This window comes from Chrysochloris asiatica, unplaced genomic scaffold (genome assembly GCF_000296735.1).
Source record: "Chrysochloris asiatica unplaced genomic scaffold, ChrAsi1.0 scaffold00005, whole genome shotgun sequence".
NCBI lineage: Eukaryota > Metazoa > Chordata > Mammalia > Afrosoricida > Chrysochloridae > Chrysochloris > Chrysochloris asiatica.
Window position 1 is genome coordinate 41,942,177 of NW_006408523.1, and position 23,501 is coordinate 41,965,677.

The window sequence follows — 23,501 nt, forward strand, 5'->3', positions numbered from 1 at the left end:
TTAGTCTGTATCTTTGTGTATTCTTTTCAGTAATAAGTTTGAACAGGCTTTAATCAGTTAGTCATCTAAGTCCATGCTTTCTTTTTATCAAATAATGTACTTAACTGAAAAAGTGTGAAGACCTTTGTTAAATTATAAACTAAATATGATGGTCATTACTGTTCACTGTTATGCATTTTGCATCAGTTGTTTTGGAAACTGGTTAGTAAAATTAAGTTTGGTATAGGCATTATGCTGTGATAGGTTTCAGGTGCTTCAAAATCAAGATTTTCCCCACCCCCCCACCCCCCACCTGCTTCCTGCTGCGTCATTTTATGTGACTTTTATGTGACATAGTTGTTCCTAATGCTGAGCTCCATAGGCTGCTGGCTGAATTTACTTGCTTATAAAAAGCACAAGTATATTCCCAGCATGAGGAGGGACAGGGTATCTCCTAGGAAATGGGATTGCATTCCCCAGGTCAGACTTCTGTGTAACCTACCAAATGTTATGAGCCTTACAAAAGAGCCTGAGATTCGTTGAAGCAGGGGGCAGTATCCAGCATTAGGAAGAAGTGATTACTGGCCGGAATTACAGAGGCTAATCCTCCAAAGTCTGAAAACGAAGATAAATTTTATTACCCTAGGGCAGACAAAGGCAGTCCATGTTATGCTGCTAGTGAGTGTACCCTGATGGCAGCCCTTTGCCATTATCCATACACTGGGTACTTCATTCTATACTCTGCTTTCTCTGGGACTGTTTTGTGGAAGTGTGTATGTTTTCCACCCTAATTTTATCTTTCTTGTTCTTAATATCTGTGACACCCATATGCACTTCTGAGAGTTGAGCAAGTTCAGTAATTTTCTATTTTTCAGTAATATACCATTCTTTGTAAAACTGAAACTTACTCTAAGCTTTACAATTTTTAAAATCTATTTTTAGTGCAATATTCTAAGCTCTGTTAGCGATTTACTTATTTCAGACAAAGTGGACCACACATAATGCTAGGCACTTTAGGACATATAGAGACACCTGAAGAAATAGTGTTCTCTTTTAGAAGAATGTTTTATGTACCCAGCTGTTCATTATTGTTCATTGTTATCAAGTCCATTCTCACATCAGCTGTGTATAGGGTTTCTAAGGAGTGGCTGGTGGGTTTGAACCGCCACCCTTGTGATTAACCATCCAGTGCTCATCCTACAGCACCTCAACCGCTCATATATTGTGCAAAATTTAAATGAAATTCCTTGGAATTTAATGTGGCAGACGGGTGAGTCTAATATGGAAAACCATGTAGTTGGCCTTGCACAGTAATAGTAAATAAACATTTAAGTTTGTTTATTGATGTTATTTACACAGTAGACCAATGAATAGTCATTTCATATGTCAGATAGAAAACAGAAGTGTCCATCGGAGAAAATCATGTCCTCAGTGAATGTTTGTGTGAACTCATTGAGTATGGTATAGTATGTGTGTGTGTGCCTGGAACTGCATCAGAAAAACCACATCAATATTGCTGTGTGTGTAGATATTTCAAATTCAGCCAGCATTTATTGAGCCATTATCCTGTGTCAGTGAATTTTCTTCTGTCAGTCCTAAATAATCACAGGTGTAACTATCTTTCTTTCAACAGCTCTGGCTTGCTCTGGCGTCACTGTGTGTTCTTGATCAAGACCATGTCGACCGCCTGTCTTCAGGGCGATGGATGGGAAAGGATGGGCAACAAAAACAAATGGTAAGATCAGAAATTTTAGTAATAGTTAATCTGGTTTGATTTTTGATAGGATATTTTTATTTAGATTAGCATTAAAAAAATAACAACAATCCTACAAGTCAACATATACAATTGATACAACTCTAAAGAGCTTTTTTAACCCTTCTTCTATTAGTCATGTTTGAAATCTTGATTTTGTAGAATGACCCTGTTTCTATATCTAGCTAGATTTTGCACTAAAAATTAGTTTTATGGTAAGAAGGAAATAAACCAGTAGCAGAGGGAAATGCTGCACCATGTATTCGCATGTGTACTTAAAGTAGATTTGATGGATATCTGTAAGTACGCTAGAAGGGAAAAGTCCTTTAAGTATTTTCTGAATAGTGTTCACATTTTAAGAAAAGACTTGTTTATTTATTTAGGATTTAGAGTACATTAATATTGAATTTTAACTTCACTGGGAAGAAAAGACACTAAAAAAAGTATACAAATTCACTATAATAATCATTGAACCTACACAGTACATTAATTATTGAATTTGGGAATTTGAAGAATTTTTATAGTCAAGTGCACTTGCCACGGTTAGTTCTGACTACCATTCAGATTCTAAATTCTTAATAGGCCTCAGAATAACAGTATTTCCTAGACTATCTGAGACTTTCAAAATCTAATACAGCATTTGTGGATGATTTGTTTTAGCCCATGTGTGACAACCATGATGATGGTGAAACTGCAGCAATCATTTTGTGCAATGTGTGTGGAAATTTATGTACCGATTGTGATCGATTTCTTCATCTTCATCGTCGAACCAAAACTCATCAAAGACAGGTGAGTGTTGCTGTCTTTATACTCAGAACAATACCTGAAGCAGAAAATAGAATCTTAAGTAAATGCTAAGATAAATGTGGGAAGGGAGCTTGGAGTACGGGAATGGACTTTGAAATCAAAAGACTTCAGTTTTCAGCTTTCTTACTTACCAACTGTATAAATCAAACAAGCTGTTAAACCTCTCAGAGACCTTCGTTTCCTCATTTATAAAAACAAATCTGTGGTGAAGAGTAAGGATTCCTGGTTTGGCACTGTAGGATAAACACTGGGCTCTGAACCACAAGGTCAGAGGTTCAGACTGCTGCTCGGAAACCCTGCTCAGGGTCACAGTGTGTTGGAATTGTCGCACATGTACTCCACAACAACAATAACAACAGTGCCAATCAAAGAGGAGAAGATTGTAAAGTAATTGGAACGTCTTAGGGTACTTAGGAAATGAAATCCATTATTATTATTATTAAATAATTAAATGTTATATTTCCTCTCAGTGATAAATACATTTTTTCTTTAATGAAACAATAGGTCTTCAAAGAAGAAGAAGAAGCTATAAAGGTTGACCTTCATGAAGGTTGTGGTAGAACCAAATTGTTCTGGTTGATGGCACTAGCAGATTCTAAAACAATGAAGGCAATGGTGGAATTCCGAGAACACACAGGTAAAAAAGAGAATTAAAGATTGAGCCACGGATGCTAATTATATAATTAAACTAGCTGCTCGTTTATTCAATATGAATCATTTTGAGGGTCATTATTATCTAATTATGGCACTATTGGTCACTGTCTATATCATTATATTTAATATCATTATAATAAATAGAATTAAATATAAAGACTATCATTTAATAATAAATAAATTTAATAATAAATAAAATTAATATCATCATATTGAATATAATGATTTGTTGTTGTTATGTGCCCTGGAGTCGATTCCAAGTCATAGCAACCCTGTACAGGGTTTCCGAGGCTATGAATCTTTATGGGAGCAGAAGCCTCACCTTTCTCCTGCGGAACAGCTGGTAGTTTCCAACTGTCGACCCTTCGGTTCGCAGCCCGATTTGTAACCACTGTGCTACCAGAGCTCCTTAATGATAGTTTGTATTTATTAATAAACAACATTCTTATCAACAGAGAAAAGATTGAAGTTGTCAAGGACTTCATTCTTTTTGGATCAACCGTCAACCCTAACGAAAGCAGCAGCCAAGAAGTCAGATGACGTATTGCATTAGGCAAATCTGTTACACAAGACCTTTTTAAAGTGTTGAAGAGCAAAGACGTCAGTTTGAGGACTAAGATGCGCCTGACCCAAGCCATGGCATTTTCAATAACCTCATATGTATGTGAAAGCTGGACAGTAAATAAGGAAGACCGCAGAAGAATTGATGCTTTTGAGTTACGGTGTTGGAGGAGAATATTGAAAGTGCCATGGGCTGCCAAAAGACCCAACAGATCTTGGTGGAAGAAAGAAGTGCAGCCAGAGTGCTCCATGGAGGCCAGGATGGCCAAACTTGGTCTTTCCTACTTCAGACATATTGTCAGGGAGGGACCAGTCACTAGAGAAGCATATCATGCTTGATAAGGTGGAGGGTCAGAGAAAAAGAGGAAGACCCCCAGCGAGATGGATTGGCAAGTAGCAGCTTCGATGGACTCAAGCGTGGCAACAATAGTGAGGTTGTCACAGGACCAGGCAGTGTTTCGTTCTGTTGTGCGGAGGGTCGCTGTGAGTCGGTACCCACTCAGTGGCACCTAATAACAGCAGCAAACATCTGTTGTAGATAGAACAAAAATAGAAAAAATCAAAGGGAGAAACATGCTCAGCATTCTCAAGCTGAGAACTGAGGAAAAAATTCAAGCTTCAAATGTGAATATTGAAGGATTCTATGGGGAAAAAAAAATAGGAGCCCTGGTAGCGTAGTGGTTACGAATCAGGCTGTGAACCACAAGGTCAGCAGTTTGAAACTACCAGCTGTTCCACGGGAGAAAGATGAGGCGTTCTGCTCCCGTAAAGATTTACAGCCTCGGAAACCCTGCACAGGTTTGGGTCAGAACTGACTCCATGGCACATAACAGCAATGGGAAAAATATTGAACAATGCAAGGAGCATCCAAAGAAAATGGAAGAAATACTGAGTCATTGTACCAAAAAGAATTGGTTGACTGTTACCAATTTCAGGAGGTAACATACGATCAAGAACCCATGGTATCAGGAAGAAGTCCAAGCTGCACCCAAGGCATTGGTGAAAAATAGGGCTCCAGGAATTGACAGAATGCCAGTTGAAATGTTTCAACAAACTTGAAGCATTCACTAGTCTATTCCAAGAAATTGAAGAGCTCCATATTCTACACTCATTCTAAAGAAAGATGATCTAACAGGATGCAGAAATTATCAAGTAGTGTTATTTATGCATGCAAATAAAGTTTTGATGATGATAATTCAGAAACAGTTGCAACAGCACATTGACGGAGCTGCTGGAAATTTAAGATTGAGAAGAGAGCTTGGAATAAGGAATATCATTCCTCTGATGTCAGATGATCAAGAGCCAGTGATCCTGAAGGAAGAAGTCCAAGATGCATGCATGCAATGTAGGCATTGGCAAAGAACAAGATTCCAGAAATTGTTGGAATACGAATTGAAATCTTTCAACAAACTGATGTGGCACTGGAGGCATGCACTCATCTATGCCAAGAAATTTGGAACACAAGTACCTGGTCAGCTGATTGGAAGGAGGTGCATATTTGTGCTCAATCCAAAGAGAAGTGACCAAACGGAAGCAGAAATCATCAGACAGAATCATAAATATCACATTCAAGTAAAGTCTTGCTAAAGGTAATGCAAAAACAGCTGCAGCCATACACTGACAGAGAACTTCCAGAGGTTCAAGCTGGATTCAGAAGGGAATGTGGAATGAGAAATATCATTTTTGGCATCAGATGGATCATAGCTGAAACCAGAGAATACCAGAAAGATGTTCACCTGTGTTTTATTTACTGTGCAGAGGCTTCTGATTGTGTGGGTCATGACAAGCTATACACAACATTGCAAAGAATGAATATTCAAGAACACTTCATTGTTCTCATGAGGAAATTGTACATAGACCAAGAGGCAGTTGTTCAAACAGAACACCAAATGGTTTCAAATTAGGATAGGTTTGCTGCACGGTTATATTCTTTCACCATACATATTCAATTTGTATGCTGAACAAATAATCTGAGAAGCGGATTATATGACAAAAAATGTGACACCAGGATTAGAGGAAGACTCATTAACAACCTGCAATATGAAGGTGATACCACCTCACTCGCTGAAAATGAAGAGGACTTAAAATACTGATGCAGGTCAAAGACCACAGCCTTATATATGGGTTGCATCTCAGTGTAAGGAAAACAAATATCCTCACCACTGAGCCAATAAACACATCCATATAAATGGAGAAAATATTGAAGTGGTAAAAGACTTCATTTTGCTTGTATCAGCCATCACTCATGGAAGCAGCAGTCAAGAAATCAAACGATGTATTGCATTAGGCAAATCTGCTGCACAAGACCTCTTTAAAGTGTTGAAGAGCAAATGTGTCAGTGTGAGGACTAAGATGCTCCTGATCCAAGTGATGGTGTGGAACTGTAGATCAGCTCTGGACCCTATACAGGGTCGCTATGAGTCGGAACTGACTCAATGGCATGTAACAACAACAATATATGAAAGTTGGACAGTGAATAAGGAAGACTGTAGAAGAATTGATGCATTTGAGTTATGGTGTTGAAGAAGAATGTTGAAAGCGCCATGGACCACCAAAAGAACAAACAAAAGATTTGTGTTGGAAGAAGTACAGCCAGAGTGCTTCTTAGAAGCCAGGATGGCCACACTTTGTCTGTCATACTTCGGACATATCAGAAGGGATCAATCCCTAGAAAAGGATATGTTTTGGTCAAGTGGAGGGTCATAGAAAAAGTGGAAGACCCCCAACAAGATGGATTAGCACAGTGGTGACAGCTGTGGGCTCAGGCTTAGCAATGATTGTTGGCACAGGACCAGCCAGTGTTCATTCTGTTGTACGTAGGTCTGCTATGAGTCGTTGCCGACTCGGCACCTAACAACAACAACAAAATGTTCAAGAGCAAAGATGTCAGTTTGAGAACTAAGGTGTACCTGACCCAAGCCTAATATGTATGTGAAAGCTGGAAGACAGGAGTGGAATTGATGCATTTGAATTGTGGTGTTGGGAGAAGAATATTGAAAGTACAGTGGACTGCCAGAACAACGACCAAATGAAGCACAGCCAGAATGATCCTTAGAAGTGAGGATAGCGAGATGTCTCACATACTTTGGACGTGTATCAGGATGGACACGTGCCTAGAAGAGGACATCATGTCCGGTAAAATAGAGGGTAAGTGAAGACAAGAGACAAAAACCTTCAAGGAAATGGATTGACATGAGAGCTGCAACACTGAGCTCAAGCATACGAACGCTTGTGCGGATGATGTAGGAATGGGTCACGTTTTATTCTAGTGTACATAGGATCACTGTGAGTTAGAACCAACTCACTAGCACCTGACAACAACAAACCTTATTTTATTGTTCTGTCCTTGCTGTATGGAGTCTGTTCCTTATTAAAATACTTCAAACATATTTAAATTTGTTTTAAAATAATTATCTCTAGCCTTTGAGTGAGGATGCATCTGTTTTTTAAAGTTTCTTATTCGGATAAATCTGCTTCTATGCCTTGTAACTTTTTGTAAGATTTCCATTCTGTGTACTTTTATTTATTTATTTATTTTGTGCATTTGGAGCCAGGAATTTGCCAGATTGGTTCAGTTGGCCATCTTGACTAGAAATGTACTCTGTTTCTATGTGTTGAAAAATTGTAAATCTATCAGTCAAAAATTTGTTTGGCTTGAGGTAGGTCTTCTCATGTCTTACACCTCTTTTGTATGATTCTTTGTAATTGCTGTATTTACGCCCTTCAGATTTAAAACTCTCAGGCTGATGATATATCAGTGATGGCAACTGATACAAACCTAGTTTGCTTAGTTGGTTTTGGTTTGTATGTATTCAAATATATTATATATATACTTATTCTCCTTGAACTAGGCAAACCAACCACAAGTAGCTCAGAAGCATGCCGATTCTGTGGTTCCAGAAGTGGAACAGAGTTATCTGCTGTTGGCAGTGTTTGTTCTGATGCAGATTGCCAGGTGAGTATATAATTAAATAGGCCATTCCAGTAAAGAAAAACATGGGCTCTATCATGAGACCATCACTTCTTATAAATAAGAATGGTAGCTCAGCATCATTCCTGCTTTCTAAATTCATGTCACCTATGTGGAGAGTTAAATGCCTTATCAAAGCTAGAGAAGTTCCCAATATCTAAGATTACTGTAATCTTGAACATCTATGCACATGTTATAATGCTATCCAAATATTTTTCGTTCTTCCTTAATTCAAGTAATAAGAATTGGATAATGAGGAATATCTATATTTTATAATCCCTATCTGGGAGGAGAGTAATTGGGAAATTGCACATCAGAATTTGTTTTTTGTTTCATGGCTATGTGTGATAACAAATAGCCTTAAGTTGAAATTCACCTTTTGTGAGCTCTTCCTTTATGTAGAATCAAATTCTTAATAATCACATTAAAAGAAAAGCAGAGCTTATTAATAACCCTAAGTTATATTCAAGCAAAGGATAAAAATAGCACTACTTGGTTGTTATTTAGTCTTTATATGTTTTTCTTACAGGAATATCTTGGGAAATTAATATGGTAGACAGAATTGCCAGGATGTGTGTCTTTTGTGATAATGTGTGTACTCTTATAATTCATCTTGAATAGGAATACGCTAAGATCGCCTGTAGTAAGACACATCCTTGCGGGCACCCCTGTGGAGGGGTGAAGAATGAAGAGCACTGTTTGCCCTGTCTACATGGCTGTGATAAAAATGCCACAACACTGAAGCAAGATGCTGATGACATGTGCATGATCTGTTTCACTGAGGCACTCTCAGCGGCACCCGCCATTCAGGTGGGCTCCATATTAAATGTGTCTAAATTTAAACCTGGAGAAATGTTGGCATATTTGTCTAGTTAATGGATGACTGAATCATGGGGTAAAAATATTCCATTAATGCATGCTTCTACCAGTTCATTGCAGAGCAAGTTCACAGTCTTTTTATGTTCTATTTACCGTTTGGTGAGTTCAGTTCTGTGAACCTATATAACCAATGTTGTTGTTATTGTTAGGTGCCATTGAGTTGGTACATATAACCAATAGGATGTATGAATGTATAAGATCTATAAGATGTTCATAAAAGGAAGAAAAAAATGTTCATAAGGTGAAGTACCGTCTTAATTTCCAAAATCCAGGATGGTATTTTTATATCCTATGTATATGCGATATACCTAATGATACATATACTTCTGTGCATACTGTATATACATCTATCTATAATATTAGTGATTATTATAGACATTCTGACTCATAGTGACCCTGCATAGGATTTCCAAGAAGCAGCTAGTGAGCTTGAACTGCCAACTTTGTGGTTCAAACTAACCTTGCAGTCCAGCGCATTATGCCACAGCACCATACCAGTATAATGGACCCCAATAATATTAGTGGTAATTATAAAAGTTACTAATGTAGTGTAGTGGTTACGAATCGGGCTGCGAACTTCAAGGTCAGCAGTTCGAAACTACCAGCTGTTCCGCGGGAGAAAGATGAGGCTTTCTGCTCGCGTAAAGATTTACAGCCTCGGAAACCCTGTACAGGGTCCTATGAGTCGGAACTGACTCCACGGCACACAACAACAACAACAACAATTGTTAAATACATTGGGGTTTTTTTTTTCTTTTCACTTTTACTAGTGATTTATATAGTTTTTTATTTCTTGTGATTCTAAGATAATATTCTTTAAAAAAAAAAATTATTGCAATCAGTAGTTTGTCTTCTTTCTAAGAAATATGATATTAAATGGTTTTATATTTTACCCTAACTTGATTTACTTTCTATAAGTGGTATTAGTATGTTGTTGTTAAGTGCCATTGAGTCAATTCCAACTCAAGCGAGTGACCCTGTACAGGGTTTCCAAGGGATTGCTGGTGGGTTTGAACCACTGACCTTGTGGTTTGCAGTGCAGTGCGTATCCTATATTAATGATAAATATTGGACGAAGCTGAAGGCCTAGTCAATAGTGATCCCCTGAATAATAATAAAGCACTAAAATGTTATTGTACTAAATTTCTTGATTTTTCTCTTAACTTAGTTTTTCAAATCTCCATGTACTCCGGTGCTATCTTTATTACCTATACTTACATCCTTCTCTTGTGTTTCTTTTAGCTGGATTGTAGTCATGTGTTCCATTTACAGTGCTGCCGACGAGTTTTGGAAAACAGATGGCTTGGTCCAAGGATAACGTTTGGATTTATATCTTGTCCCATTTGCAAGGTATGGAAAGAGTCAGAAAGTATCCATCTTCGTTGTCGTCTTTCATATTAAACTCCTGTCAGCATCTCTTTCCATCCTTCTCAGGTTACGTTTCACCGGCAGCCCCATCTGTTTCTGCTCTTCTCACCTAGGTGGTAGTGGTGATTTGCTGTCAAGTCTTTCTGTCTCTTGGTGACCCCATGTGTGTAGAGTAGAACTGCTCCAAAGGGATTTCAAGGCTCACATTACAGAAGTAGATCTCCAGGCCAGCCTTCCAAGGCTTCTCTGGGTGGGTTAGAACTGCCAACAGTTCAGCAAGAAGAGATGCTTAACCATATGCGTCAACCAGCGATTCCCACCTAGTTGGTATTTGAGTCCATCATAAGATCTATCTGTTGTAATGCATCTCAAAACAATAATTGTCAATTAAAGCTGTTATTGTGGTTAATATATCATCAAGTCAGTTCTGTATAGTGCCCCTACACGATAGAATAGAACTCCCCGACAGAGTTTCCTAGGCTGTCATTATGGAAGCAGATCCAGGTCTTTTCTCTCTAAGAGCAGCTGGTAGGTTTGACGCTCTGGGTTGATGCACCAGACTACAAAGCCGTTTGAACTTACATGTCGGTGGTTCAAGCTCACCAGCAGCTCCTCTGTAGGTCGGAACCGACTCGATGGCACTTAACAACAACAACTGCCATCTAGTCATTCTGATTCATAGAAACCCTGTAGAAAGTGTAGAACTGCTCCTTAGAGTTTCTAAGACTATAAAACTTTTTAGGGCTAGATAGCCTCATTTTCCTCCTGCATAGCTGGACCATTTAGTTAGCTGTTGATCCCCTAGTCATTGTACCATCAATGTTCCTTTTCAGTCAAAACCTGGTTACATTGAATTATGCATACTGTGTCAAAAAGTGTACACAGACTTCATCATAGTTTGCAGGCATGCATCATTGCTTTCAGATGCCCGTGGGAGTTCAGGTTACATGCCATGACAGTGGTTACCGACCAAAAAACATTTGATGATTGAAATCTGAACTTTCAGTGTCATTTAAATAGATTCAGTTAAAATAAGGAGAAAATTCTTGATGTTTTGACACATCTCTATAAAGGTGTTAAGTGAAACAGCAATTTGTTTTATCAAGCTAATTAGAATGAGTGACCTTTATTTAAGAATGTGACTGACAGGGTCTTCCCTGTTTATTCTTCATTCCAGATTGTTCTCTTAAGTTCTTCCTGTTTTCTTTCGTTTAGTTTTGCAAACTAATATTAAGAGTATAGCACAGAAGACTTAGCGCACCCATTGCTTAATTAGATTGAAGAATAATCAAGTAGATTATAGTGTTTTACTCTTCCTTTTCATTTAGTGCCACAAAGGTCACATTTAGGAATCTGGAAATGGACACTTGACAGTGGTATAGAAAATACTACCTATTTAATTCAGTCATCTGGCATTCCACCCTATGCCCAAAGAACCCATACTACACAATCACAGTGTGTGCCTTGTATATGGCAACAAGGTTACTGTGATCCTCAAAACAGCTAAGGCAGCAGGAGATACATTTCAGACACAGGAAGTAAGAAACTAGTAAATATGGAATTGTCATGCTCTGTGGCATTTGCCCCATTTCCCTGCTTTTGGGAAAATACAGGCTTGTGAGGACTTGACAGGACTATTTTTAAACGGCACTTGATTTAGAAATTATTTACTGTCTGGTGGTCATCTTCAAGCACAGTGCTTGGTACTTAGCATACATAGCTAAATGATTTTTTTAATTGGTAAATAAATGTTACTTTTTTAAAATGTTTATTTTTTTTTTTTTTATTTCAGAACAAAATAAATCATATTGTATTAAAAGACCTGCTTGACCCAATCAAAGAACTCTATGAGGATGTCAGAAGAAAGGCCTTAATGAGATTGGAATATGAAGGTCTACATAAGAGTGAAGCCATCACTACTCCTGGTGTGAGGTTTTACAATGACCCTGCTGGCTATGCCATGAATAGATATGCATATTATGTCTGCTACAAATGCAGAAAGGTATGCTGTCGATTGTACTAGGCATTGTAAGAACTAGTGATTACCTTTGTGATTAAGAAGTTAAATTGTATACTGATATCTAATTATTATTTCCCTTTACATTTAGAGTACCAAATGGGACATCTTTAGTGTTCTTAACTTGTATTGGGGGATTTTTTGTTCTTGTTGGTTTTGTTTTTTGGGGTTTGTTTTTTTGTTGTTGTTGTTGTTGTTTAACCTATATAAGTTTTTACCAAGATGTAATTTTTAAGAATATGACACAGTTTTAAGAATATTCCTCTAATCTCATGCTCTTGCTTTCACTGAGACTATCCTATATTACACAAGCTATTTCCCACCAATAACAGCCTTCTGGTTGCCAAATCCTCCTGGTTCTTGAATAAACATCTCTTACTTGATTCTCTTTATAATTCCCTCATAAATATTCTTATTTCTGTGGCTTCCATTCCAAATTAGCTCCTTTATTAAGTTCCTTTTTGTTCAACTACTTCTGACGTATTTGCTTTTCTATTCTTTGTTCCATTTTAATACCTTCTTATCGTCTGTGACCTCCAATAAATACGTGGTTTCATCTCCTATCTAAACCATTATGACCTTCCAAAACTGTTAAGTTTTTAGATACATATATCCAGTTGTCCTGGTGGGGCAATGTAGGATAAGCACTGTACTGCTAACCAACAGGTTGGCGGCTCATACCCATCAGTCACTCCTTGGAAACCCTGTACAGGATCACTATGATTCAGAACTGACTTGACAGCACTTAACAACAACATCCAATTGCCTACCAGACATGGAGATTTCGCATACATACTTTAAAGTCCACATGTCCATTAGTACACTTAGCAGCCTTGGCTGTCTCAGGCCATCTTTGTTAACAAAGTACTATTAGTTCTGTCTCCAAATTTTTCTTGAGTCCATGTTTTTCAGCAACGCTAAGCATTTTTCACTTTGATAGTTACAGTAGCCTTCTAATGCACTTATTCCAGTCCATCCTGTACACATACACCGTTACTAATAAACTAGGGTTTCTAGTTGCCGTTAAGTGCCGTCAAGTCAGTTTCAACTTATAGTCAGTTTCAACTTATACTGACCCTGTATAGGGTTTCCCATAAGCAGCTAGTTGATTTGAACCACAGACTTTTCGGTTAGCAGTTCAGTACTTATCCTACAGCACTGCATCAGGACTCCAATGTTTAGAGACCTCGGCCTAACTGTGATGCTCTTCTTATAATCCTGTAGCCCTGCCTCCCTCTCTAGTCTCATTTATCAATATTTGTGCCCAGGCCATGACCACTTGCTCATGAACTGCTTGCAATTCCCCAAACTGTTTGCTCCTCATTGGTATCTCCATGACATTGCATCTGCTGTTTCTCTACCTTGTGCTGAACATTTTACTCTCAGTTGCCACCTACCCCTTGCATCCATGCTTACCTGCATAGCCTAACCTGTGTAATCATGCTTTTCAGGTTTGACGACCTTGGTAATGTGCCCGCCTTCTGCACACACGTACAAGCACCAGATGGTTTTGCTGTCTTACATCCTTCCATTATAACAGTCATGATTTGGCATCATAATTACTGGTTCACTTGTGCCTCACTTGATAAGTTCCATGAAGACAAGGACTATCTTTCTGCATCTCTAGTACTTGGCATTTAGTGGGCATTAAGTTTATGTTTATTGAATTACAACAATGAGAGATGCGTTGTTCCTCAGTGTAACACAAAGAAAATACAGATGATGAATGAAATGCCAAATAGATAATAACCAAGAATGTAGGCCAATGTACATACATACCCTTGAGGAAAAACATTTATTATTAAAGTCACGTTGTTACAAAAAGTGAAAACAGCTGGAATAGGTAAAATACTAATGGGGCCAGACCTACCTGGTGGACAATCATTTTTTTAAGTCTGTGTCAGAAAGCCTATCTTTTGACCTGGTTTTCCTGAAAAATAATTTATGTTGACTCAACTTGCTTATTATTCTCTCTTGTGACTATCTTTCATTTTAAGATAAATGAATATCAATTAATGGATATAGATTTGTGGCTATGGAGCACTGTGTAAATGTAGATTGTCCCTATTATGTTGTCCTCATTTACTTTATGTCCAGAGAAAATAATGAGTAAATAATTCACCGGGATAGCTTCATTTATTCATGTGTCTGTAGTGACTACTGTTGAGTTTCTGCATATAGTGTAGCAATGTAAGTATGATCAGTATTCTGAATAGGATTACCAAATGTGTCTTTTTTGTTTAAAATGTTTGCATGCTTGTTGTTATTAAGTGCCATCAAGTTGGTCCCTACTCGTAGTGACGTTGTATAGGGTTTCCAAGGAGCAGTTGGTGAGCTTAAGCTGCCTACCTTGTGAATCAAACTGACCTTGCTGTCCAGTCCAGTAACCCGCAGCACCACACCAAAAACTTGTGTTGATGTTTTCTTCATCCTTAGTCTCAGGATTGGAAGCCTGTATTAATCATTTCTTTTTAGTCTTTTTTGGTGGTGGTGGTCTTCAGTACTATTTATAATTTTGGAAATTTCAAGCTTTTTTATTTTTAACTTTTTATTGTCAAATGAGTGAAGGTTTATAGAGCAGATTATCAGTTTTACATTCTAACAAATCCTACACTTTGTTTCATCTCAATGACTGCAATCCCTCTGTATAACACCAGTTATCCCACTTCCGCCCTGTAGTTCCGATTTGCATTGTGCCATCCTTAGCATCCTTACTCAACTTTGTCCTTAGGTAAATGTTTCCCTTTTGATTTTGATTTTGATTCCGAGCATCTTCAAATTTTCATTACTTTTCTAAACTTGTTTGTAAAGCAATAGAAGGGAATATTCTGTTTAAAATTAAAATGTAAACTTTGTCCTTAAAAAGCAAAATTTCCCTTTACTACTTAATATCCTATTCTGGATATTTAGAATATTAGACATTCTTTTCTTACTTTGCTTTCCTGCTTACCCTGGCCTCCCAGACAGGCAACAGTGTGCACATGTCTTGCAGCTGTTAAATGGCTAAATATTATTTATTTCCTGTACTCTCTTGATCTTGCGTTCACTGAGACTATACTATATCTCCAATGGCAGAGTTTTCTACTATAGTCTAATTGTGTTTTCTTCATAGGCATATTTCGGTGGGGAAGCTCGCTGTGATGCTGAAGCTGGACAAGGGGATGATTATGATCCCAGAGAGCTCATTTGTGGTGCCTGTTCTGATGTGTCTAGGGCTCAGGTGAGCAGAACCTTTCATTATAAAGAACAGTTTCGAAGCACTTTACTTTTTTAAAAAGAATTTTCTGACCAGTATAGTTAGGAATAGTAAACCAAGTCTTTCCACCAGTATTTTCTTATATTTGTACCACATTGTATAATCTTCCAAATTGCTTTCTATGTGTCTGTCTATATGTAATTCTTGTCGATAGCACTTCTGTGCTTTCTCATCTTAAAATTGTCTCTTCTGTAAACTATATCACTGCAATTCCAAAAGTAATAAAATTTCTTTCATGTTCTTAAACTTGCAGCCTCAAACATTCATGTTTTTTCCAATGAAATATTCACAGTACCTCCATGAGATTGGAAGCTAGATGAGAAATTGTTTATATTTCAAACTAGAAACATTCACAAAGAAATTAAGAGACATGCTTAGTTCAAATAGATTATGGTGGAACTTGGAGCTTTGTCCAAATCTTTTGACCCAAATTACGCATATATGACGGGCTTCTGGAAGTTCCTAGAAATTTCCATTCTCTTTTAATTCCATTTCCATGAACTTTTTGAAGCCCCTTTGTATTAATTTTTTAATGTGTCTGTCATCAATTTTTCAGTCAGTTTCGGGAACTACTTACCTCTGGAACTATGAATTGCTACGATAACTATTCTGAAGTATAACTGAGCAGTCTCCATGTAATCCTGTGTCCCTTTCTTTTTACTGTAGATGTGTCCCAAACATGGCACAGACTTTTTGGAATATAAGTGTCGCTACTGCTGCTCAGTGGCTGTCTTTTTCTGTTTTGGAACAACCCATTTTTGTAATGCTTGTCATGATGATTTTCAAAGAATGACGAGTATTCCTAAGGAGGAACTACCACACTGTCCTGCAGGTATGCTCTTAGTATGTTTTCATGACACCTTTGATGCCTGTGCTCCTAGCTTTATTAAAGATTATATTAGAACTCTTGGTTCAAGTGACAGAAACCCAACTCAACCTAACCTAAAGAATCAAAGGGAAATTGTTAATCTTTGTAAGCATATGACTTTTCTAAGTAGAAAAATTAGCTCATTATTAGTGAAGGCTTAGGAACTGTATTAAACAGATCTTTTGGGGAATGATAGCACAGTAAGCTAACATGATTACTGTTCAGCACTTAAAGGGGCATGTGGAATTTAACATCAGAAATTTATAATACAACCATTTAGAAGGACGTTGGGACCTTTTTTGGGAATTGGCAGTACAATGAGCCTCAGAGAGCCAAGTGAATTAAAGATTCCCTGAGAGCACAGGGAAAATGTCACTTTCTGGAGCTCAGACTAAGAACAAAGGAATATGATGCCAGAGACTAGAAAAAAAAAGAGGTCAGTAACAGATGACCACTGATGACCATAATAAGGTGGGATACGAGGCTCATGGGAGCAGGAGAAGTGGAGAGAGAAGTAAACGTAGCTGTAGAGAAGAGGATGTCTAAGACGTCTCTGCAATTAGTGAAGATGCAGGCCAGAGTCCCAACCACCCAGTACACAGCACCACTATAGCCGGATACAGGCACTCTCATCCACTGCTTGTGAGGCTGCAAATGTTCCACAACCCTGTACAGTTTGACAGTGCCTAGTGTGGCGCTGTGGGTTCGCGCACCTGACTGCAAAGCCGTTTGAACTGCAAGGTTGGCAGTTCAAGTTTACCAGCTGCTCCTCGGAAACCCTGTACAGGGTCATTATGGGTCAGAACTGACACAACGGCACTTCACAACAACTATCGGGCTGCTAAGCAGCTCTGGTAGCATAGTGGTTACAAATTGGGCTGCTAATCTTATAGTTACTGGTTTGAAACTACCAGCTGTTGTGTGGGAGAAAGATGAGGCTCGGAAACCCTATGAAGGGTCACTATGGGTCAGAATTGACTCGACAGTGCTTTACAATAACACTGTGGGTCAGAATGATACATACATTTCCCCTCTAGCGATCTCATTTGTGGAACTATACTTACACATGTGAGGAAAATGTTTAAAAAAGAGCCAATATACAAAGTTATTCATTATAGCGTTTCTTATAATAATAAAGGTTGTAAAATACTAAAACACTATTAGATAAGCACTGAACTAGTAACCACAAGGTCAGCGGTTTTAGCCTACCAATCGCTCCATGGAATCCCTATAGAGGATAGCTGTGAGTCACAACCTACTCCACAGCACTTAACAACAACAACACCACCACACCACTGAAAGAAGACTGGGAATGGAGCATCTATGTACTGACATGGAATGATCTCTAGGAGATATTGTTACATGAAAAGGGCAAATTAAATGCAGTGCCTATAGTGTGGAGCCCTGCAGCACAGCAGTGTTGAGCTGCCAACTGAACATTCAGCAGTTTGAGCCCACCCAGCCACCACTCTACAGGAGAAAGATGAGGCCTAATGCCCACAGCCTTGGGAACCTTGTGGGTCACTTCTGCTCTGCCCTGGAAGTTCACTAGGAACAGACAGCCTTAAGTTAGGTTGGACTTTTGGGCATATAAAATGCTACCTTTCATAAGAAAGGGAGAAAAACTAGAATATATATTCATATGTTTATATTTGCATAAATAAACACTGGCAAGAGAGTTTTTTTAAAAAAATGAATAAAATTGATTAACTCTTAGGGAAAACAGGAAGAGAGTGGGGAAAATAAAGATAACATAAATAGGATTTGGTTTTTATTTTTTGTGGGGTTTTTTAAGTATGTTATTTTTTCAGGAGAAAGATGAATCTTTCTGCTCCCATGAAGATTTAAAGCCTTGGAAACCCTGTACAGGGTCTCTGTGAGTCAGAACTGACTCCACAGCACTCAACAACAACAAATGGTACTATTTGCTCAGGCCAAATAAAAATTATTCCATGTGCCCATCAAAGAAAACCTTTTTTCTTCTTTTTAAAGTAGTAATTACAGGCTTTGAAAGAAGCAAAACCAGAATGATGTGTGCAAACCATATTTGGGTGGAGGGAGCTGTGAATTGGAAATCAGTAAATGAAGGGGGTGGGAAGAGGGCAGGGCACTACATAATTGAGCCTCAAAGAATAGGGATTCTTGCATGAAAGTTGTAACTGAGTGATGTGGAAATGAATGAATAATGTCAATCAATCCTGCTTCCTGGCCTAAGAACAGAGGGGAGCTTCAGACAAGAGCAACCGCTAGCTGAGAATGTTAAGAGGTCATGTCACTAGGGAAAATGCACATTTTACTTCATGAAAAAGCAGTTTCTTCTATGTTTTAAAAAAGTTTTAAATAATAGAGAAGTTCAGTCAAATGCTCCAGAGAGCTCAGCGGTAGGGGTGGGGATGGGAAAGAGAGGATCCATCTGGTAAAGCAAGACATCACCTTCACACATCCACATTAACATCCCTGCCAAGCAACAGAAAGGAGTTTGCACTTTAAAAAACAATTGTGAATCACAGGAATGGGGCAGGAAGAGACCTTAGAAATGGCAGAAGAAAGGAACTGACATTAACCCAAAACATATTCACATATATTTTCTCACTTAATTTTTACAATGCCCTATAATGTAAATGGGAGCGTGGTTGTTCTCTAGGATAAACACTGGACTGCAAACCACAAGGTAAGTAGTTCAAGCCTGCAAGCTGCACTGCAGGAGAAAGATGAGACTTTTTGCTCCCACAAATATTTACAGCGTCAGAAACCCTATACAGGGTCACTATGAATCAGACCAACTCAACAGCACTTAGCAATAATAACATAAGGTAGATGGCATTGTTTCTATGTTGGCAGATGAAAATTTTGAGGCACAGAGAGGTTAACTAAGGAACCTAAGACCATACCCTTTGATTGGGGTACTGCCTCCCAGCCTCACACATTCCTCTGACTCATCCATTCATTTGGAAAACTAGGGCCTGGTTAAAGGAGACCCCACAGAGATACTAGTTGAGAGGATGCCCATGTGTTTACTCAGAAGGGCAGAAGAATCAATTCTCTACCCACTTGTCAGCTCATTAGCTCTAATCTTCTAACCTCATTAGCTAATCCATGTATTAGCTCTAGTACATGGATGAGGACTGGAGTCCAGATAAGAAATAGAAGTAGATAATTCCACCATAGTCTATTAATTTTCTAAAATGTTTACTGACTGCCTTCCTGGGGCTGGGATACTTAATTTTCACAGCACTCTGAGTAGGTATTGCTATGCCTGATTAAAAGATGAGGGATCTAGAAACCAGAAAATAGAGAAGTTCATTTTGTATTAGTTTCCTCATCTGCAAAATGTAAATTATAGTCCATACCTCCTCATCCTCCAATTACTAAAGATAAAGTGAGTTAATATATCAAACCAGGGTCTGTTCTCAAACACTCACATGTTTACAAGATGGTTTGTTTTTTAACTATTATTATTTTTTTATTATCATGTTAGATTTTGAAAATCTTTATATATGTCCCTATAAGCCTAGCATAACATCATTTACCCATTAGGCACTTAGTATTTGTTGAATAAATGACCAGTTCTTTTTGACTGAATAAAACACTCAAGGATCATATGCCTGCTGTTGGTATGAGCCCCTACTAATGGTGTCATGTTTGTGACTTAACTAAGTCTGCCATTTAGTGTCCTACCTACCGACCCTTGTTACCCAGGACTGAGGTAGACAGAATGCCAGTGTACAGTGTGATTTCAGGTGGGAGATACTGTTCTGCTATATCTGCTATATCATTTATAGCAGTAATAATTAGCCTTCAAACAACCCAGCCTGGGCCACGTGCCTGTGTTTGCTTAAGGTTGAGTTCAGCTGCATTGCATGTGTCTGTTAGCTTAAACCAGCAGCTGACTTCTTTTTCTGATACTGACCCTCATGCATTGGTCTTACTTTTATGTAGATAATACTTTTTATTCCTCTCCATCGGGCCTCATTTTGTTGTTCACTTACAATAATAATCACTAGCATTTATTAATTACACTGTGGCTGGTTAAATGTTCTACAGAAACTTGTTTTTTTTATTCCTCATGTTTCCTGCTATGTTAGAAAAGTTTTCAAATCTAGAAGAGGTAAATTAAATTAAGTCTCATTCTCCAATGATATTTTTGCATCCAATTTCATGGTGTTTTTCTCTCAAACTAAACGTCACTTTGCCATGATATTTTAGAAAACTAGCTGTAAGAAACAGATGCATGTTTCGTATTCCTCCCTGTACTGGTAAAGAAGAGAGACTGTCCTTAAGTACTCCGTACACACTATATACCTGCACATCCTACACACTAAAGCCCTTTTAAAATCCTCTTTTAAATATTAGGAAATACAGAACGTGGACGAGAACAGTAGAATTTCTTGTGCATTTGATAACCCAAGCTTATTTGATGTTGTTTCCAAGTGCCATAGAGTTGGTTCCAACTAATAGCAACCCTGTATAGAGTTTCCTTAAGGTCAGCAGTTTGAAACTACCAGCCGCTCCGCGGGAGAAAGATGAGGCGTTCTGCTCCCGTAAAGATTTACAGCCTCGGAAACCCTGTACAGGATCATTATGGGTCGGAACCAACTCGACAGCACTGAACAACAACAACAATAGAGTTTCCAAGAAGCAGCTCTTGGGTTTGAACTGCCAACCTTAGAGTTTGTAGTGCTTTGCTTATGATACAGTACCACACCAGGACTCCAGTTTATTTGATGGTTACCTATAAATTTATGTATTTCCCAAAATAATTTCTTTCAAATTATATTTTGTCTTGTTTTACTGTTTCATAATCTAAGCTGATTAATTGTGTTTTCCTACTAATTTCCCTTTAGATACTTTTAAAAGTAAACATTAATAGACTTAGCGTAGTGGTTACGAATCGGGCTGCGAACCTTAAGGTCAGTGGTTTGAAACTACCAGCTGCTCCGTGGGAGAAAGATGAGGCTTTCTACTCCCGTAAAGATTTACACCCTCGGAAACCCTATACAGGGTTGCTATGGGTCGGAACCGACTCAATGGCACATAACAACAACAACAACAATTATACCAATATGTGGTTTTTGTCTTTAGATAACATAGAAGGACACCATGAGTTACTTAACATTTAAATTTATTTTTACCTGTAGAAAAACAGGTTTTGTTTAAAAAATCATGTAATCTTATCCAGAAGAAATTTCTAGTAGGCAAAATTGAGGGGATTTTGTGACCATTTTTATTCAGTGCTCTTTGATTTAAAGCACAATGTTTAATTCGTTTATTATTAGAAGATTGTCTATGGATAATAGTGATTATCTCTCGCTAGGATGTTGGGGGTAGAGGACCCTGGAGCTTTCTCTGCTATACTGTTGTTTTGTTGTTGTTCAGGCCTGTCATGTCGGTTCTGACTCAGAGCAACCCGTGTAAGATTTCCGAGGAACAGCTGGTGGGTTTGAATAACCAACCTTGTGGTTAGCATTTGGGAGCTTCAAAAAATTCGTGGGAAATTTCATTAAAAGAATGGGATTTCCCTCTGAACTTTTGAAGTCCCCTTTTATGTGTCTGTTATGTTCATTGTTTTATGATAAACTTTTTTGCCTTTATGGTTAGGTTTTTATTTTGTATATTTAATATTACATTTGTATGACTGTAGTCATATTGTTTCCTTGATGAACTTATGTGTGTGATTTATATGAGGTTTGTATGTGTGAGTTTTTGTTCATTTGTCTAATTGTATTATTTTGCTTCCTTCAAAACCGACACAGGTCCCAAAGGCAAACAGCTAGAAGGAACTGAATGCCCACTCCACGTTGTTCATCCACCTACTGGGGAAGAGTTTGCTCTGGGCTGTGGAGTTTGCAGAAATGCTCACACTTTTTAGAACACTCCGATCCCTTTGTCTACAGAGAGAATAGTGGCCTTCATTCCCAGAGGCGGCGGTGAAGTTTAAACTCTGCTCAGGATAAGGACGGGGCCATTTTTACATCCATGAAAATGAACCATTTACAATGCAAGAAGGATGCCAAATACCATGTACATAATTCTTGCTGTGGAAATTTCCCCCATTATTTTGGTTATCTTCTTTTTGAACCAAGACATCCGATTTGTGAGGTGTTTGCATGTGGCCATTACCGTCATTGGCTGTGAAGCATTGGACATTTATAGATAATTGATGTAAAAGAATCACCATGCCATTGGACTAAGAATGATGCTTAAAAGCAAAAAAAGAAAAATAATCATTGTTTATTGTATACTGCCTTTTTGTAACCCTGTACAATTGCATCACAGGTGGGGATAAAAAGAGGACTATTCTGATTTATTTCCTAGACTGTTATTTAAAAAAAAAAATGTGTAAGGCGGTATATAAATGTAATAAGTATCACACTGTATATAAAGATATCAATGTTTGTCCTGTATAAGAATTACTAAATTACAAATGCAATTTCATTTAAACTTCTAGGTTAAGTTTGAGCCTGAAATTTTAATGAAGTGCAATACTGAGTGTGCCTCATTATCTTGCAACTGTAAACATATTGGAATGTACATGTCAATAAAACCACTGTACATTTTTATACAGTGATAAAGTCTAACAATTGTGTAAGGTGTTGTTTTTAAAACAAAATGTAAACACCTTTAATGTCTAAAAATCCATCTAATATTCCTTGGAAAGAAATTTACTGACCCAACACAATTGTAACTTTCAAAACTGTTAGAAAAAGTAAAGAGTTCAAAACAGAACCCTGATGGTGCTGTGGGTTAGGCATTGGACTGCTAACTGCAAGGTTGACTGTTAAAATACACCAGGCATTCCACAGGAGAAAGATGAGGTCATATTCTCCCATAAAGACTGAGTCTCAGAAAGCCTTTATAGGTTGCTATTAGTGAAATCAACTTGATGACCATGGATAATGAGATTCAATGCTAAAATTAAATATCAGTAGAAGATAATATACATGTTTATACATATACATGTGTGTGTACATATACACACATATACGTATGTATATATATATAGGAGTCCTGGTGTGGCATGGCGGGTTAATGTGCTGGACTACAAGGTAGGTTTGAACCACTGAGTTGACGGTTAAAGCTCACCAGTTGCTCCTTGGAAACCCTATACAGGGTTGCTATGAGTCAGAACCAACTCAATGACACTTAACAACAGCAACACATATATATTCATAAACAGCATACTCCAAGGACAGATAAAATATTTAGAAAATTGACCAAACTCCATCTTACTAAGCTGCAGGTTTTTGAAGGATGAGGCCAGAAGAACTGAGTTCAAGTTCTGACTCTGCCCCATTTGGCTGTGTGATCTTGAATTAGCCACTTTTCCTCTCTTAGTCTCAATTTCTTAGATACAATAACACCTAATCTCTATCAATTATACAGGGTCAC

General features: G+C 38.0%; 1 protein-coding gene across 1 annotated transcript in view; it reads left to right on the forward strand.

Moving 5' to 3' along the window:
* Positions 1-22,686, forward strand: part of MYCBP2 (MYC binding protein 2, E3 ubiquitin protein ligase) — a 365,677-nt gene extending 342,991 nt beyond the window's left edge. The window contains exons 74-83 of the mRNA XM_006832026.1: positions 1,613-1,714; positions 2,393-2,521; positions 3,044-3,176; positions 7,606-7,709; positions 8,346-8,534; positions 9,846-9,953; positions 11,764-11,973; positions 15,101-15,208; positions 15,911-16,076; positions 21,866-22,686. Of these exons, the coding sequence (XP_006832089.1) occupies positions 1,613-1,714; positions 2,393-2,521; positions 3,044-3,176; positions 7,606-7,709; positions 8,346-8,534; positions 9,846-9,953; positions 11,764-11,973; positions 15,101-15,208; positions 15,911-16,076; positions 21,866-21,981 (1,365 nt within the window). The 3' untranslated portion in view covers positions 21,982-22,686. The remainder of the gene's footprint in view (positions 1-1,612; positions 1,715-2,392; positions 2,522-3,043; positions 3,177-7,605; positions 7,710-8,345; positions 8,535-9,845; positions 9,954-11,763; positions 11,974-15,100; positions 15,209-15,910; positions 16,077-21,865) is intronic.
* Positions 22,687-23,501: the final 815 nt, after the last annotated feature.